Here is a 17307-nt window from a genome sequence, read left to right as displayed (position 1 = left end):
AACCCAAGGAGGTATCAATGCTGCTCTCCGGGAATATGACAGCGGACGACCGGTAATGGCATAGTATGATACAGTTAAAGGTTCAGATTGGTTAGGGGACCCAAGACGCAATGGCATATTCGCTAGCTGGTTAATCCTTTACTGTAATATGCTTCTGCTCACATCTCCAATTTAGCAATATATCCGTAAGGAAGCACCTCAGGTCGTTGTTGAGTTGGAGAGATACGGAATGCCCTTTTCGCGCACCGCAGAGGACAAGCTTTATCAGGCGAGGTTATACCTACAACAATGAAAGCTTCAATCCATATGGGGTTCAAAAAATCTAACCAAAAATAGAAGTTTGCAGCGACCTATTCGAAAGCAGTTCTTGAAATATAGCAAGGGTGGACAGGCCATGCAATGCTTCATACTTTATGTGGACAGGCCTTGAAGGTTGGATGGCGCCAAATCCAATATGTGATACAATCCGCAGCTAATGCTTAAATAGCATATTTGCAACTTTTTCATTGAGTTTTTCGCCTTGGATTTTATGGTGTTGGACAGAGACGGTACGTGTAAAAGTGGGCTATCGCGATGTTATTTTCGCAACGCTGGATGAGAACGAGTGTCCCAGCGTAGCGCCGACAAATAGGACGTATTAATTGAGAACTGGGAAATACAATATCATAGTTATCTAGGATACAAAAGATAGATGAAGTTGCTACATTAATCTATGGAGTCATGGATGGGATATGTCTTGGTTTGACAGCGCCAAGCCTAAACCCGAAATAACCAGTCATGTGACCCCTGCAGAACTCAAGCTTGAACAAACAAACTGAGAAAAACAAGCAACGAAATGAATGCATACTGGAGACCTTCAACTGAGATTGTATTCGTCCAGGGCCATGCCGCGGTGACACAGCCGCCAAACTTCATGAGCCATTTCCTTTGTTCATTTTGGGGTAGGGCCGTGCTCATACACAATGGCTTCTGACGCTGCTTCCATCGGCGCTGGGGAAAGCCAGCTGCTTGACTGCGTGGAAAATGCGCCACAACCGGAAACAGAATCTCCCAAGACTCCGAGAGATGAGTCGAGGCAGGGGAGTAAAAATACAGAACCGAAAGATGTTCCAGGTGACAGGGACAACGAGGATGATAAGGAATCAGGCGAGGAGCTGGAGGGGGGTGAGGAAGAGGCAGAAGCAGGAGAGGAAGAGCCTGACAGCTCAGCTCCACCCCTACCGCACGAAGACCCCCCACCTCCTCTCCCTAACGAAGAACCCCCTGGCCAAATTGAAGATGATGGGTGGGATCCTGTTTGGGATGCCAATGCACAAGCTTATTACTTTTATAACCGGTTCACTGGTCTGGCACAGTGGGAAAACCCCCGGGTACCTGACACCCACGAACAACCACAACAGGAGCAGAAGACAGACGCGCCACAATTCTCAGAACAGCAACAGCCTAGTAAGGCACGAGTTACTGGCGGCTATGATCCCGCAATCCACGGTGATTATGACCCCACTGCACCTTACGCTCAGGCGACCGAACAAGAAACAGGGGTAGCCGCTGCAGCGGCCGCTTCCTCCTCCGATCCGAACTACATCTACACAGCCACAGGCACGTTCAACCGGTTCACGGGCAAATGGCAACCGGGCTCTCTGACTCCAGAGACTTTCAACGACGAGAATAAAAGTAGAAGACAGATGAATGCATATTTCGATGTGGATGCGGCGGCCAACAGCCATGATGGCAAGAGTCTCAAAGCCGAGCGGAGTGGGAAGAAACTAACCAAAAAGGAGCTGAAGGCGTTCAAGGAGAAGAGAGAGAGAGGAAGGAAGAAAACGGAGAGCTTGGTTGAGAGATTGATTTTGTGGTTTACATTTGTCTTTGTTATGCTGCCTTTTTCGCGAGATTGGGCTGTCGTGCCGCTAGCTTTATCTACCCTCATGACTCAATTGACCCCAGCGATTCTATCGGTGTAATAAGCTGTGTCTCAATTGCACCCAGGATGCAAAACTTGGATTCTTGCGCATATTCCATGGAGTTATATATGTTTTCTTCCTTGTCTTTGTTTATAAGACGAAGCTTGGATCGGTTTTTTTTTTTTTTTTGGTGGACATGCTCTCCGGTTCTGGCTCCCTCCGCTGCTTTCCTCAGGCATGTATTTATTGGTTTCTGTTGCTGTACCGATAGTTATTATCTCAGTATTGTATCTCGTAGACGACCTATTTCCTAAGCCTGTGCTAATTTTCATATCCTCAAATCCATTCCACAACTGCCGAGTTTCCCCCAGTCCTTCTATTAGTGTTCGCGGCTCGTTGAATTGTGCTGAATCGCTGCCAGGAGCAATTTTATATCACGTGGCTCGGTATGATAATTTTTGTCCTGGTATAGAGGTAGTTTCATGATATGCGCAACAGCATCAAACGACAGGAAATTGGGATTCTCGTATGAAAGGACATATATACATATATATATTAGCCCGGTGAGTATTTTCATTTCCTTTGATTTGGATGTTGTCTCTTTCCGCTACTATTGTAGTTTTTATTTTTGTAACTTTCTGGTTACCGTATATATATTTTTTATATCTTATATGATTATTGCTAGCCCTGGAGAGCCTAGGGTCGTGGAACGAAAAATATTTCATTCTATTACTTTTGGCTCATCATGTAATATGTTCGTTCCTTATCTATGACGGCACTTGTGCTGTGAATATTTTATTCTATGCGTGTGCCAAAGCTGCGAGGGTGATGTCTTGAAGTTTGCTCTATACTTCTGTTCCAATCGTTCAAGCATGTGTGACGTTCAGGAAGTTTGTTTCCCGTGATTTGATCATGTGGGGAGAAGATAGCTCTCTCCAATTTCTTCCCGGTTCTGAAACGAAATCGGAACAATGAATCATTATCGTTATAGTTACTTGCAAATGTTTTCAGCCAACTGGATGACTTTTCCAGATACCCTTCTGAGACGAACTGCAGACAGGATATGGCACAAGAACAATTCTTCGTACTAGTATCTAACATTTCCTAGGTCAACTGCACACGAGAGCGAAGTATACTCCAGTTTTTAATTTGTCTCTTCCGTGGAATCCCCAGATATCCTACAGGGGGACATTTTTTCAAACAAAATTTTCGAAAATCATTTAAGCCATGGAAACAAGAACTGGCCAAACGATAGGCATCACATCGCCCCTGCCGCTCACATTCGAAGAAATTGATGATCTCATCTACTCCGCACGTCTGGGAGATGTAGACGCGCTGCGGACAGATATCACGAGCCTCAGCCAGAAATACAGCTGTTCCGCTTCTGATATCATACAATCCGCTATCGACATGGAGGATGAGAGTCAGGGGGGAACAGGGGCGTGCTTGTTGCATTGGCCTGCTGCGAACGGGAATGTTGGTATGTGATCGTATATGTGGAAAAAAAAAAAAAAAAAAAAAAAAAAAAAAAAAAAAAGCCCCCCTACTTTATTCTATATCTTAGTCCCTAAGGACTATTATTGACAAAATCACTGAATCCCAGAAACGCTCAATTACCTCCTCAGCCTCCTCTCGACGACACCAACACAAGCCCAATCACAAACAACAGCTACTGCCCAAACATCCCAAGACTCAACAACAACGGCAATACCAATAAGCCCGATTATAAACCATCGGAACAACTCCGGTAACACTCCGTTGCATTGGGCGGCGTTAAACACGCACTTAGAGTGCGTTAAGGCGCTCGTCCATGCCGGCGCAGGCATTGCCATCAAGAACGATGCGGGCCATGATGCCGTCTTCCTCGCTGAGAGGTCAGGGTGGACCGCGTTGCCTGAAGATGATGAAAAAAGGGAAGATGGAGAGACAGAAGCGACTACGAACGGTGTGGAGGGAGAGGGAGAGGGAAGGAGGCCGGTTTCGAAGGGCATGCAGGTTGTTGGTTGGCTGTTGGAATGTGAGGAAGGCGAGGGATTGGAGAGAGGGGCGGGGATCCGGGGGAGCGAAGATGGTGATGGAGATGCGGGGAGAATGGATGGGTTAGAAGGGGGAAATTGATTGTTAGGGGATAAGTTGTTTTGTTCCTGCTTAATGACTAGTCAGACTAGTGAATGAGGCAAACCATGGTGAGGCGAAGGACTAATTCCCCGCTTGAATATAGAGGCTCAATTTTTGCAAGTTTTCTAGTTTTGCCCAAAGCGAAGTAACTTTGGAAGAAACAAGGCTAAAGTGCAGAAGGATATGTGCACCGACGTTGGAGGAAAGGGGGTCTGGTAATGCCATTACATATGCATATCACTTAATCGCTCCTAGGATAACATTTGAGGTATCAATTTGCAAGTATAAACAAATGGGGTATGGGGAATGACCCAAAAAGTAAAAGACGATGAGAGGCAGTTGAAAATGGGGAATAATGCGAAAGATATCCAAACGTTGTATCGTGGTATTTTTTATGACAACAAATAAGGAAACACAAAAGAGGAAAACAATATTAATAATTATAGAAGCGAGGGGACTTGGGTGGGTAATATGGGGAGGGAAAAGTTCCTGTAATCAATTCCTAAGTTCCACCCCACGAGTTTTAGGACTTCGCTGGCGTACATCCTTCCCCGCCTTCCCATAATCGTTTAGAGCGTCATAGCCGGTCCTTTCTCCGTCTCTGATCTGACTAGGACTTCGAAGTTGCACCGTTTCGTTTCCGTTGTGTGATATTTCCCCCGGAATCTTCGTCGCAATCAAATCCATCCCTACGCGGAATGTGTGATCTCTCCAAACAACCGTTGACCCACCATAGAAAGCACAAAGCCAGATCGGCAACGCCAATGCCTCCCTACCCACCCACGCAAGGAACCACTCATGGAACGGCCGTCGGGGGCCAAAACCCTTGCCACGGGAGAATCTTGGATGAGGAAGCGCGAAGGAAGGCGTGTGTTCGTCTATTTCGAGAGCAGCGGCAGAATGCAGTGTTACATAGAGAAGCCAGTCAATGACGACCCATAAGGCGATGCTGAAGGACCAGAATGAAAAGAACGCAATCCAGGAGTTTAGATAAGTGGTGTATTGGGGGAAATAATGAGGAAGGAGGTTGCTAAGTGCGAAGGCGAGGTAGGTTGAGCAGAGGAATGATTCCGTACCCGGCTCTGCAAGTGTGGCAAGCAACACGGTGTACTTGCGCACACGGAGCCAGCGGATGCGCCGGCGGAGGTAGGATTTGACGCTCATACGAGCTACTGGTTGGATGGCAACATCACCGTATACCAGCTTGTGTCTACCCCATCGCTCCCCTACTCTGACCGGGGGATTCCCTTTGAAGAGGCAGTCCCCGATGAGATGGTCTTCGCAGATGTTATCTGAGAAGTAGTCAATTCCGGGCCTTCGGGGTTGCGCTTGGGGTTTTGAGACGGCAGGTGAAGTAAGGTAGTCCAGATGTGAGCGGCGGAACATAGTTGATTTGCCAACGGCACACGGGGCGATGACGATGGTGTTGATTGCAGAGTAGAATTTTGGGTGGGAAGATGAGAGGAAGAGTTCCTCTAGACGACCTCCTGCTATGTCTAGGATAGACGGCGACTGCCCTCTATTTTTTGCCCCTGTAGATGCTATCAGGGGGTTAATGAAGTTGTAGTAGTTTTGATATGGAAAGTCCTGTCTCTCGTCCGGTCTCTCGTCCGCATGCCCCATTCGCGGTTTTTCATTTCCCAAATCGACCGCGATAGGCATCTGGTGGACGAACCTGTACTGCTTGTCGACGGTGCCATCGTCCGCGACTATTCCGCACAGTTTATCCACCATTCTGCCACAAACACCTCTCCCCATCCACACGTTGCAATCTGCAATCCACACGATATCACCCTTGGCTTCGTTATACGCACGACTCATGTTCCTAATTTTCGGGTTGGGCCCAAGGTTGTCACTCTCCCCGCTTTCCTCCTCAACAAATATCCGAGCGTCTGCGTCCGGGAAATCCTCTAATAGTTTCTTCAACACGGCATACGCCGGGTCGGTTTTTGTTGCAATGCAGAGATATATCGTAAGCTTATCCTTAGGATAGTTCTGACGGAAGCTGGCAGCCAGGCACTCGTAGAGATGGGGCTCGAGATCTTTGACGGGCCGAATGATGGTGACATGGCGAACTTGGAAAGGTTGAAGTGAGGCGGAGAATGATTTCTTCGGGGCGGTGGAGTAATTTATTTGTCTAGATACAATGAAGGGAAAAGACCCGAGCGTTAATATGTAATTTTTTTTTTTTTTTTTTTTTTTTTTTCCACATCTAGCACCAAATTCAAAAACAAGAAGATCTCACAGTCGAGTCCATCCCACTAGGATCACAAAGGTCACAATCAGGTACCAGATGACAGCGGCCCAACTGGCCGCAATCAGCCAGGGCGGATATTGTTCCTGCTGCAACGGCAGCCCATTCCTGAGACCAACAGGAGAATTGGAATTAGAGAAATCCGCCGCCGCTCGTTCTGCCCGCATGAGGCTGCTGACTACAGAAGCCTTTGACTCGGACGGGCTATTTGTATTACGGTAGGGGACGGCAGAAGGAAGTTGGATGAACTGTGCGGAGAGGTGGGCTGGGACGCAGTCAACGACGGGCTCATACTTAGACGGAGCGGGGCAGAGCAGCGTGGTGTCAAGAGAGGGCTCGGAGTCAAGGAGGATAGTTGATACCCCCAGCAAAGGGGAAGGAAAATGAATGAGGAACGAGACCTGTTTTTCTTTTCTTTTCTTTTCTTTTTTGACGACGGTGACGGTGGAGTTGGTTGCATGCTACGCGGCGTATATTTTGTTGGTCCTAGGTTGCCTATCACGGACTAGCGCATGGATGCTAATGCAACCAACTTAAAGGCTGATTAGTAAACGCTGATGGTCCTCGGTGCTGCCGGAAAGCGAACAACTCCCAGCCGGTGGAGAATCAGCTTTGGGGTCTCGACAACTTTGCTGGAAAATGCTGTCCGCTGTTGGGGAGCTGATCCTGGTTGCCTGGAGAATCATTCTCTCCTTTACGCAGAACAGCGGTGACTCTGGGCGGTTGGAGCGGTGAACGCCTTTTATTTTGCTCCTGGCATAAACGAATTGATCTACTTGCCATGGACACAAAACGCGGATAGAAACCTTGGAAACACGGACATCCTAGCTTCGCTCCGTCTAGGACTGGGGTGATAGCGATTGAAGAGAGTATAGGCCGTCCTCAACGCGATTGAAGCCTATGATGAAAGCAAGCGAAGACTCTTGAATCAAGCACGGATCCTGGATCGAAGCACGTACGGTTTGCGAAGAATAAGAAAAAAAAATTAAGCATTGAAGAAGTAGTAGCTCGAGGATACTAGTAAATATTATTTTTCAATGAAAATTCCACCAATATATGGATTAACATGGCCTTGGTTCCTACGACTTCTACTTCCTGAAAGCCATGCAGTTGGGGCAATCTCATTGTGAAGCGAGGAACACCCAAGGATCGCCTTATAATTTTACAATAATAACGATGCGTATGGAGCCGGACATACCGCACGCAAAGTTGAATAGCGACATCCCCCTCTGGACCGAGTATTGTAAACGCAAAAGGACCCTTGAGGATGAGGATATTTCAGATTTAGCTAATAGCAGAAGCGTAAAGAAATACACAATCTGTTGGCATCCATATTGCTCACTATAATTCCACGTGACCACACCTATTTAAGCGCTGCTCCCGCTAGATACTTCGTAGCACAATGAACCAACCATCCGCCTCCATCACAATCATACCACTATTGGAATTTAACACTCTTGCGTCGGCCTATCACTCGCATGGCCTCATTATTTCCGCCTTCAGGTCTCAAACACTTCCGATGAAACATCTGCGCCTAACGTTGCGGTCATTCCTATTGCGCGCCGTGCTCACAGCAAGATGACACTCTTGGAAAAATAGGAAAAACAGGAAAAACAGCTGTCGCACGCATCTCGAAACCCAGACAAAGTCTACTGGAATCCTCCTTGACGGCTCTGACTTGGGAGAAGTTCTTAATGACACAGAGAGTCCATTTGCGTCAACATAGAATATTTGGAGAAAGGATCTCCATCCGATGCATACATGGCTATGCATGAATTTGGCCCCTGGGATTCAAATGAGTTGAAAGTTATGAAAAGTATTTCTGTGATGTTGGTTGCCTTTGTGCCACGGGCCATCTCCGATCGTGAAGCTGAGGAACAAGCTGCAGGGTGTTAAGAGCGGGTGTTTCTTGTCTTCAAAAGATTTTAACTCCTGTGGAAAGGATATAAAAATGCAGCAGTTTTCCATTTAAAAAAATACGTACATGTACTTCCATGTACTTTATTTTGCATCAAATCTCTTCAATTGTTAGGCTGGAGTTCCGGAAGTGGGCCCTCTTGCACTTTTCCCCCCTTTACCTACTGAGCTGGGTTGGTTGTCTTCATGAGATTGCCAATGTTCCCCTTCTGATTGTCAGCTGCCACGCAGTTGGAATTGCTCTCATACCGAAAGAACTCACAGTTGTGGTTGTTGTTGTCATGAGCCTCGCCATCAGAGCGGATATTATGGAAATAAAATTCTCTGCAAGTCTCTCACGACAGCCAAACTCTCAGTGCTGTTTCTTTCATTTGCGTGGACAAAACTGCCACTTTTACAAAGTTAACATCGTCGAGCTGTATTAATTTTATCCCCCCGACATTTGCTAATATATTGGATTTTCTAGAACGAGATGTTTGTGACCGGTTGCTTCACTGGCTGGAGGAATACACCGAGGAAGCTTCGCGGATATCTCTCATGAGGGAGAGCACATCGACGGCTCATTGGGAAACTTAATACATCGGCCACATGGAATTAGGAGGTTTGTGCAATGCGGCAGAGTTTGATACTTCAACGCTTTGCTGCCCGCGTAGCAAGATCGAAATGGATGGTGATTCGAAAATCTCAGTCATAAGTTACAAGATATAAAAATACCCCTTTGAGATCGCCTTGAGCAGCCAGGACGAGTTCATGATCCGCATTACGCATGTTGCAGACATGTAAGTGCAGTTAGTTGTTTTTGTTGTTTTTATTTACTATCACAAGCTAACCTCGCCTAGACTATAATTTAAGCTCATGCCAGATGCCCTTATTCCCAGATGCAGCAGTGTAGTTCAAAAGGATGGCACTGTTATGCCCCTTTCGAGCGCAGATCCATCACAAATCGAATCAGTCAAGAACAATTGGCCACTCGTGGGACAACGCGTGATGATTGAACCAAATGCTGGGAAAGGCTGTGGTGATAGGGGTTAAGGAGATGATAGAGTTAAGGAGGACTCGACTTTGTGGGGCCTTGTTGGCCTGATATAACCAGTTGTTAGTGCTTGTTGGTTTATTTCCGCACAATCCTCACCGTTCAACAAATGTTCGGAATTTTCAGCGTCTAAGATATACATAACGTTATAAATTGACTGGAGACTTCAAGCTGATCGGGCAAGCAATCACCACCGATCGTGAAATTATCAAAACCACGCCATTCCGTATTCATGGAATCACCGATCTTGATTGTGACTTCATATTTTCCCCAGGGAAGTTGGAAAAATTTTCAGTCAATCGTTAGAAGTGTCCCTGAACCGATAACCCCCAATGATAATCAATGGGAAACAACTCTGGAAATATGAAGAAATCGTTTTCCCCCGCACACCACGGAAACAGAAGCTTCGAATTGTTAAGGGATTCCAAACACACGAGAATACTGCAGCTATGGCAAGAGATGAGGTCAATGATTTACCAGTCTTGAAGATAGCCGATGTGGGCGTTGCCCTTGGTACTGGCTCCGATATTGCCATCGAGGCAGCAGACACGATACGTTTCGATCCGTTTTCAGCAATTGCTAAGCAGATAAATATGGGCGCGTGGTCGTAGGTACGTTCGTTCAATTTATTTCCTGTTCAAGATCATGGCTAGTGGGCTTAAGTTACCTGAGATAGCTATGCTCTATCCCCCTTAGATTATCATCTGGCGAGGTCAGAGATGCCTGAGATATCTAGACCCTGGTCTAGGATACCGACATCTCTTTATAGATTGCGGTAGATGTTATCACTTCAGTGTTTGAACATTTGGAATTGGCGTTCTCCTTCGACAACCCCGTGCTCCAAAGGAAAAAGGATGTTTTGGTAAATATCAGACTCATCCCCTATATCTACAGATTTATTGGTGATGAATGTGCAGCTTGCTTTATCATGGAATTCTGTTCCATGGAGGCACATTATGCAACGCCCCTTGCCCCCTTGAACGGTTGTCATTGAAATCACTAAATTAACAATTCGTCATTTCCTTGTGTGTGTGTGTGTGTGTGTGTGTGTAGGCACACGGCATTCCATTCCGTGCCGTGTGAACTGAGGAATGGCAATTTGGATCGCAATAGGATACGGACTGGGCTGTCAATGTAACAAATAAAGCGCAATCGATGTATATACTTGTCAACTTCGTTGTCCGCACCAGATATCTAGGCATATTCTCGCGGCCACCGACTTTCAAAAAATACAGGTCCAAGATCCTATTACTCCTTATCGCTATGGTACAGGTTCTGTGCATAGTGTTCATACTTGTGTCTTCTTTATCCCGTCATTTTCCCTGTGTCGACGCTGATCGTTTCCTTTTAGCCATATGTACTGTACTTTTCCCTGCTTCTTTCTACCGTCAATTGACGGACTGTCGCTTCCCTTGACCACAAAAATCTAGAATGTTATATTGTCCTCCGGCGATTGCTGCAAACCACAACATTGCCACTAGAGCACGTTTTCCCTATCGTTCGAGTTTTGGTCTTGGGCCCCTTTTCTGGACGAAGCTAGAAAATACAGTGTTCGGAGTTGGCCGAACGGGATCCTTGCGAGGATTTCCTGGTAGTCAAGCTGCTTACAGAACATATGCGGTTGGCAAACTCATCTAGGTTAGATGAGCCGATTTATGGGTTGTGTAGGTAGAGTTCCCTGTGGAATCAGGGAGGCCTATCTGCAACTACATTCTTCTTAGAGTTGTGGTCAACTGAGATGGCCAATTGCGATGACAGGCTACACCTCCTATCTCCCTCCCTCTTGTAGGTTCTTATTCTGCTTGATTCACATTTAGGATTTTCTGGTTCGGAGTTAGGAGAAAAGAAAGGAAGAAATATCCAAGAGCAATTAACCCATTGCCTCCCTTCATTTTTTATCGGTTCGCATCATGTATCTTACTATGGTATTAGCACAACTGGGTGGCTATCATGGTTAACTAACTATGTGCTATTCAAGTACTGGTTGGCCTGGTTTCTTCAGAACCTTCATAAGAAAGCATTACTTTTCTCTTATTTCTACTTATCTCAACTAACTTACAAGTTACACAAGCAGAGTTGAACTAATGTAATCCACAAGTGAGTCAGCCACTTCTCATCATCTCACTGTGCTATTAAACATAACAATTAAAATATCAACAATGTGAAGTCATTAAACTTCTTTTTAAAAAGGAAGACTTTTTTTAACTATTCAAACATTTAATAATAATCAAATTTCAAATGTATGAGCTGCAATAAAGCTTTATAATGTTTCACATTTTACTCTAGCTGATCACATATATAATCATATAACACATATTGATACTTCATTAAAGAATTGAAAACTCAGTTTTACAGAGAAAGAATCTTTTATTTAATGAATTTTATTCATAACTGCAGGAGAGAAATCATTTTAAATTATGATTGTATGAAATATAATCAATTTACTTCTTTCTGAATGAGAAATCAAATTTGAATTCAAACCTTCATTAACAATTGATGTCAATTGAATATAAAACTTTGTTAATCATCATAATGAATTAAAATTCAGATCCTTTCAAAAATATAATCATCAGCAAACTTTATATGAAGATTCTGAGATAATTCATAGATGATTCAATCTCATACAAAACATTATTGCAAAATATGAGATTGCATATAAAGATATATACAACTTTAATGAGACTGAGTTTCAAATGAGTGTTATTAAAACAGTCAGAGTAATAACTGAATCAGAGAAAGTTAATAATCTCAAGTTTATACAATCTGAAAATTGAGAATGAGTTATTATTATTGCAGAAATAAATGCAATTGATTGAGTTTTATATACAATAATTATTCTGAAAAAAAAGATGCATCAATTTTGTTGATATGAAATTAAAAAGCTGCCACATGATTGAATGATTGAAGTCAGTGAGAATGAATGAACAAATGATAAATTGAGTTAATCTGATTTAAAAAAATATTTGATAAGAACATTTAATCTCATATAAAAAATAAATATCAACTTTTGATTTTTAATAAATATGAAAGTCATACTTCAGCTGAATTTGATCAATTTTACTCTGAGAATAATATTATTATTTTTTATATATCATCTTATTCATCTCATTTTCTTCAATTCTTGAATGTTAATTGTTTCTCTTCTTTAAAAAAGATGTACAAACAACAGATGGAAGAGCAAATGCAGTTTGATATTAATTACATTGATAAAAAAAAGTTTTTAACTTTATATTCAACAGCTCATATAAAAGCTCTGAATGAGAACAACATCAAAAATGGTTTCAAAGTTACAGAGTTAATTTTATACAATTTAGAGCAAGTTCTTTCACATTTTAATATTTAAATGTATACATTCAACTCTTTAGAAACTTCTCATAATTCTCAAATCTTCTGAGTCACAGTCACACCACATAATGTATGATAAGTGAATTTTCAAATCAAGAAAATTAAAGAATATATGCAATATTATATACAGAGTTTATTTAGTCCAATCAATTGAGCTATGAATCAGTTGATTAAGAAATGTCAAATGGTTATTGTCACACCCTTGGTTGTGCCAAGGCCCCGTGACGGCTCCACACGGCCCATCGTTTCCCCTCGGATAATCCCATCTATCCCATGACGTCACGCAGGTGTCCGAACCGGTTTCCAACCACCCTATGCCATCATTCGGATGCAATAGAAGAGGATCCGATTGATGAGATATGAGAATCCTGTTTCTATACGGGGTCTGGATTCCTTCTGGCAGATCAATGCAGCGCCACTGCGGAGTTGCTTCGGCTACCCTCGCTTATAGAGTGAGGGGAGGATGGCTGCCCGTTGTCTATATAGAATAGCTAGATGCTGGCTCTCTATTCCAGGAGCCAGCGATTCGTCTTTTATCTTTTGACAATAAGATACCAGAGTTACCACTGTCCTCATACAATATTCTTAGTGTGCCGAGTACCTCTGGTAGTTCAGTATTTGTATAGTATTCTACGAGTTCGCGGTTCAAGCGAGATAATCAAGCCCACCCATAAGGCTTCCCATTATATACCATCCTCCTCTGTGCCGCTGCCGAGTAGCAACCGCCTCGGCGCCGTCACATTACAGTTATGTATAATGCTATTATTTTAACAAAAAAAAATAAAGAACTAAGAGCTGTAAATGAGAAGTAAAAAAGAAAGTAAAAAAAAATCATATATATATAATTCAGAAAGATGTTTTAAAAGTTAAAGAAGAAATAAATTATATATAAAATATTAATAAAAAGAAAAAAAAGAGAATAGAGATTTCTAACTCTCAATCACAAAAACATGCAGCATTTTGATGTAATAAATGTGGTATTATTGAACATACTGCTTGTACATGTGAAAGCAGATTTGTAAATAATTCTTAATATAATTAATCTATTTTTCTTACATGTTTGTTGTTATATTTGATTATAAAGATATGAAATGATGAAAAGTGGCCGACTTATTAGTGTGGCTGACTCACTTGTGGATTACATTAGTTAGTTCAACTCTGCTTGCATAACTTGTAAGTTAGTTGAGATAAGTAGGAACAAGAGAAAAGTAATGCTTTCTTGTGAAGGTTCTGAAGAAACCAGGCCAACCAGTACTTGAATAGCACTGTGGACATGAAGATCAAGCCGGCAGATCAATTTTAACACCGTGAGCCCATTAGAACCTGTTGGAGAAAAACTTCGGACCCGACAATTCGGACCCAGTAATTTTTGCAACGTTTCTGCGGGCTCCATTAGCTCATCGCACGTATATGCAGTAGGCCTCTGCCAACCACTCACATGTCCAACGGTTTCAATATTTGACCTAAAACCGAGCTAGCTACTAGGTTTTCCGCCAGTCATTGGGACAAGAGTTAAAATATTATTAGCTTTCCTTCGCTGGTGTCGTGAGCAACCGTTAGGGGTGTTTTGGCAACAAGAACGGCGTTTGATCGGATTTTCCCCACAGAGCAGGATCAAGCGGCGTCCCGTCGGCGCATATCCTCGTTTTCGCCTCTCTCATCAAAAACATACGCGGGGTGGAACAAGCGCTTTCGTAGCATGGATATAAGCCAGACCCTTTCTCGGGGCTTCTGAGCTCGCTCAACATCATCCTCTGGGACCGATGCGAGTGTTCATCTCCTCGGCATTACGGCGTAGATGCAGTAGCTGAGTTCGATACGGAGTAGTTCGAGGGCCGTTCCAAGCTTCTATGGTCCTTTTTCAGCTAAACGCTTGTTATCATTAGACTTGAAAGAGGCTGTATGCTAATTCTCTTGGCTATTGCCATGCATCTCAAATCAGACTGACGGCCCAGCGATGGGCGAAACTGACCTTTTCTGCAAGACTGCAACCTTGGAAGTGTGCTGTGCCGACTTCGACTTTGAACCTCTCATGATTCTCATCGTTGTCGCTGGCTTCAGTTCTTACCAAACAGCGTTAGTCAGTGGCACCCCGCCAGTATGAAGTTCGCGATGGTCTCAAACTCCTTCGGCAGATCAAGATACCCCTAATGGTGCCACATCAAATTCCGCCCGCGATATTCTTGTCCTCGTGCTCTTTACCATAGCACTTTGGCGCAAGATCTTCTTGCGGATTGTTATAAACTTTTGATAGCGACTATATAGTATATGCAGTTGCATGTGGTTCAACGTAACGGAGGAGCCCATTTTTGATTGTTTTGTTATGCATTTAATTCGGTTTAGTAGAAAGTTAATTATGGATTGCAGAAAGAAAGGTGCTAATTAAAAGTGCGCTAATCTCGCACGAAACATCTTCAACAAATGCAAAGTTAGCTGTAGCTCCTACCAGCCGCTTAAGCGTCAGCAGTCAGAGTCGCATTTTGATACGGGAGAAAACACGAAGCCTTGGGACCCGTTGCCCCACTTCGGCCCACGCCTTGAATTAAATAAGTCCTTGATCCCCTCATCTCCATGGTGCTCCAGCCAATTCTTGAACCCGTCCACACTGAGGGATTCCCTGCACATCAATACGCAACTCTAAATAGCACCTTTAGTATTTTCATATTTTTTCTGCCATTCTTCATTCACATTCCGATAATCCTCGGGGCCGTATGGATCCCAAATCTCAGTCATGAACCCTCTCTTCCGGTGGGGTTCCAGCCCCATATCGTGTAGCAGCATGTCGAGGTACGGAACGGCGTCAAAGATAAAGCTAGGAGCTCTGCTGCCCCAGTCTGTAGGGTACCGCCATTTGCCAAATCGGTTGTGCAACACAGCCTCATAACACAGTGCCTGCATAGCTTTTTCGTCAGCGATCGCCGCTGCGGGATCATTCGCCAGGAGCCCAGAGAAGTAGGCGCTGACCCAAAGACCCTGCAAATGGGCAGTGAGGATGTTGCTGAAGTTGCTGACCATGCCAACGAATGCCACGTCGCGAGCCTTGAGGAAACGCTCGGATGGGGGTACGATGAAGCGATGTAGCATATAGGGCGTCAGTGGTGTCCAGGGCGTTATATCATCCGTTGTGTTGATGCCCGTTTGAGATGTCAGTGGGACGTAATCCTTGTTCCAGACTGGTTGGTCCTTAAGCCGCGGGTAGCGTTCGAAGATCTCTCTGTCGGCACGTTCAATAAGATCTTGTTGGTTGGCGAGGTCTTCTGCTGGGGCATCCTTTGAGCGAGCATGCGGGAGTCCCAGCTCCTTATCGATTCCCTCAGGAAGGAACTTCATGGGTGGCACATGTTTCCAGCCGGTAACGGCGAGGAAGGCGTCTGAGTCCAACTCTGTACCATCGGCCAGGTGCACCTTACCAGGGCTGAGGTGGGTTACTTCACCAATGTGGATCGAGATTTTGTCACCCTTTTTGATCAAGTCGAAAATGTCAGTGTCATAGTTGAAGATGCTGAAACTAGTTCCTGTGAACATTGGATGAGTCCATGGCTTTAGTTTGGCTGTTTCCGGGTGTTTGTCGAATCTACCGAGTGTTATGACATCTCCGCCAATGATGCTCCAAAAAATGTTGACGATAGCTCTGCCGATAGCAGTGCCGTGGAGGAAATTGCGGATGGCGCTGTAACCACCAGCTTCGCTAAAAACGCAGGGACTAAACCAGGTCAGGAAGCGGATATCTATGCAAAGTGATTAGCACAATGCTGTAGAAACGGCCTGGGTTGATGTGCGCTGTTGCCAGGCGTACTTGCGAGCTTTTCTATCCATTTCTTCAGTGGTGTTACAAATGGCGGCGACATCCAACATGGGCCTCGTCCCGTTGCTAATATTCTCATGTCAGACCCCGATATAACATATCAATATATTGCCGTGGATAGTTGGCACATACACCGGATTACCCAATTGACTTTTACTCCGGCCATGGCGTAAGCATAGGCAGCGTCCCAAGCTGACTTGGTGGCCCCAAAAATTGTAACAGACTTCGCGGTTGTCAATGTTCCTCTGTTGAGCATGAAATGTTTATTATGAAAAATGGGCCCGCCGAACGTCTCTTGGCCTTGAAAATGGGGCAAAAAGGCCTCAGAAGTCATCCCTGTCGCGACAATGAGTCGGCGAGTGAAGACCTTTGACTCCTCCTGATTCGAGTTTGTAACCGTCAATATCCAGCCTCCCGCGAGTGTGTCCTGGTGTTCTGCCGCGATGACTTTCGTCTGTAGCCGAATTAGGTTGGTAATACTAAATTTGGCTGCGTATGCCTTGAGATACGCATTGATGACTGGGCCGGGGATATGTTGACCTGGCTTAATACCAAACGTCGCGGCATCCATAGGAAAATCTGGATATTCGTACGTCCCGAATAGATTGTTGCTCTTTAGTAGCGGATATAGGCGCTGGTCACCCCATGTGCCCCCCAGTGAGGATTCGGACTCGAAGATAGCTAGAGAATCATCTGGCCGTGTGCAATTATACTGTTTTGCAGCTCCCAAGCCATACCACCCTGCATAAAACATGGTTCAGTGTGGTCTTTAACCATATATTTCTTTTCTATCCTCAAACGGAAAAAAAAAAAAAAAAATGGGGGTTTGTGTTGCGGCTGGGATCAGAAGAAAGATTCTTACCGGCACCTATAACAGCACAATCCAGCCTTTCCATTTTTGTGCCGGTGTTGGACCGCGACAGAGCCGTTC

The 17307-nt window shown here is 44.5% G+C and overlaps 7 protein-coding genes across 7 annotated transcripts in view; 5 read left to right on the top strand and 2 right to left on the bottom strand.

The window, feature by feature from the left end:
* Positions 1 to 430, top strand: part of HCAG_00593 (predicted protein) — a gene marked incomplete at both ends in the record, with an annotated part of 914 nt that extends 484 nt beyond the window's left edge. The window contains 2 exons of the mRNA XM_001543497.1: positions 176 to 273; positions 337 to 430. Of these exons, the coding sequence (XP_001543547.1) occupies positions 176 to 273; positions 337 to 430 (192 nt within the window). The remainder of the gene's footprint in view (positions 1 to 175; positions 274 to 336) is intronic.
* A 532-nt stretch (positions 431 to 962) lies between these two features.
* On the top strand, positions 963 to 1964 carry HCAG_00592 (predicted protein; the record flags this gene model as incomplete). Its single annotated transcript, XM_001543496.1, has 1 exon — positions 963 to 1964. One exon carries the CDS (start codon positions 963 to 965, stop codon positions 1962 to 1964), a length of 1002 nt encoding a protein of 333 aa, XP_001543546.1.
* A 1167-nt stretch (positions 1965 to 3131) lies between these two features.
* On the top strand, positions 3132 to 4022 carry HCAG_00591 (conserved hypothetical protein; the record flags this gene model as incomplete). Its single annotated transcript, XM_001543495.1, has 2 exons — positions 3132 to 3384; positions 3508 to 4022. The coding sequence occupies 2 exons, from the start codon at positions 3132 to 3134 to the stop codon at positions 4020 to 4022; spliced, it is 768 nt and encodes a 255-aa protein (XP_001543545.1).
* A 495-nt stretch (positions 4023 to 4517) lies between these two features.
* On the bottom strand, positions 4518 to 6443 carry HCAG_00590 (conserved hypothetical protein; the record flags this gene model as incomplete). Its single annotated transcript, XM_001543494.1, has 2 exons — positions 4518 to 6159; positions 6268 to 6443. The coding sequence occupies 2 exons, from the start codon at positions 6441 to 6443 to the stop codon at positions 4518 to 4520; spliced, it is 1818 nt and encodes a 605-aa protein (XP_001543544.1).
* Positions 6444 to 8943: 2500 nt separating this feature from the next.
* Positions 8944 to 9225, top strand: HCAG_00589 (predicted protein; the record flags this gene model as incomplete). The annotated part of the gene is made up of 2 exons (XM_001543493.1): positions 8944 to 8972; positions 9072 to 9225. 2 exons carry the CDS (start codon positions 8944 to 8946, stop codon positions 9223 to 9225), a joined length of 183 nt encoding a protein of 60 aa, XP_001543543.1.
* Positions 9226 to 9558: 333 nt separating this feature from the next.
* HCAG_00588 (predicted protein) lies at positions 9559 to 10309 on the top strand (the record flags this gene model as incomplete). The annotated part of the gene is made up of 4 exons (XM_001543492.1): positions 9559 to 9833; positions 9923 to 9938; positions 9996 to 10088; positions 10280 to 10309. The coding sequence occupies 4 exons, from the start codon at positions 9559 to 9561 to the stop codon at positions 10307 to 10309; spliced, it is 414 nt and encodes a 137-aa protein (XP_001543542.1).
* A 4899-nt stretch (positions 10310 to 15208) lies between these two features.
* Positions 15209 to 17130, bottom strand: HCAG_00587 (conserved hypothetical protein; the record flags this gene model as incomplete). The annotated part of the gene is made up of 2 exons (XM_001543491.1): positions 15209 to 16299; positions 16509 to 17130. 2 exons carry the CDS (start codon positions 17128 to 17130, stop codon positions 15209 to 15211), a joined length of 1713 nt encoding a protein of 570 aa, XP_001543541.1.
* Positions 17131 to 17307: the final 177 nt, after the last annotated feature.

Source organism: Histoplasma capsulatum, genomic scaffold, assembly GCF_000149585.1.
Source record: "Histoplasma capsulatum NAm1 scaffold_1 genomic scaffold, whole genome shotgun sequence".
Lineage (NCBI taxonomy): Eukaryota > Fungi > Ascomycota > Eurotiomycetes > Onygenales > Ajellomycetaceae > Histoplasma > Histoplasma mississippiense.
The sequence above is the reverse complement of the archived record's forward strand: the minus strand, read 5'-3'. Positions and strand labels throughout refer to the sequence as shown.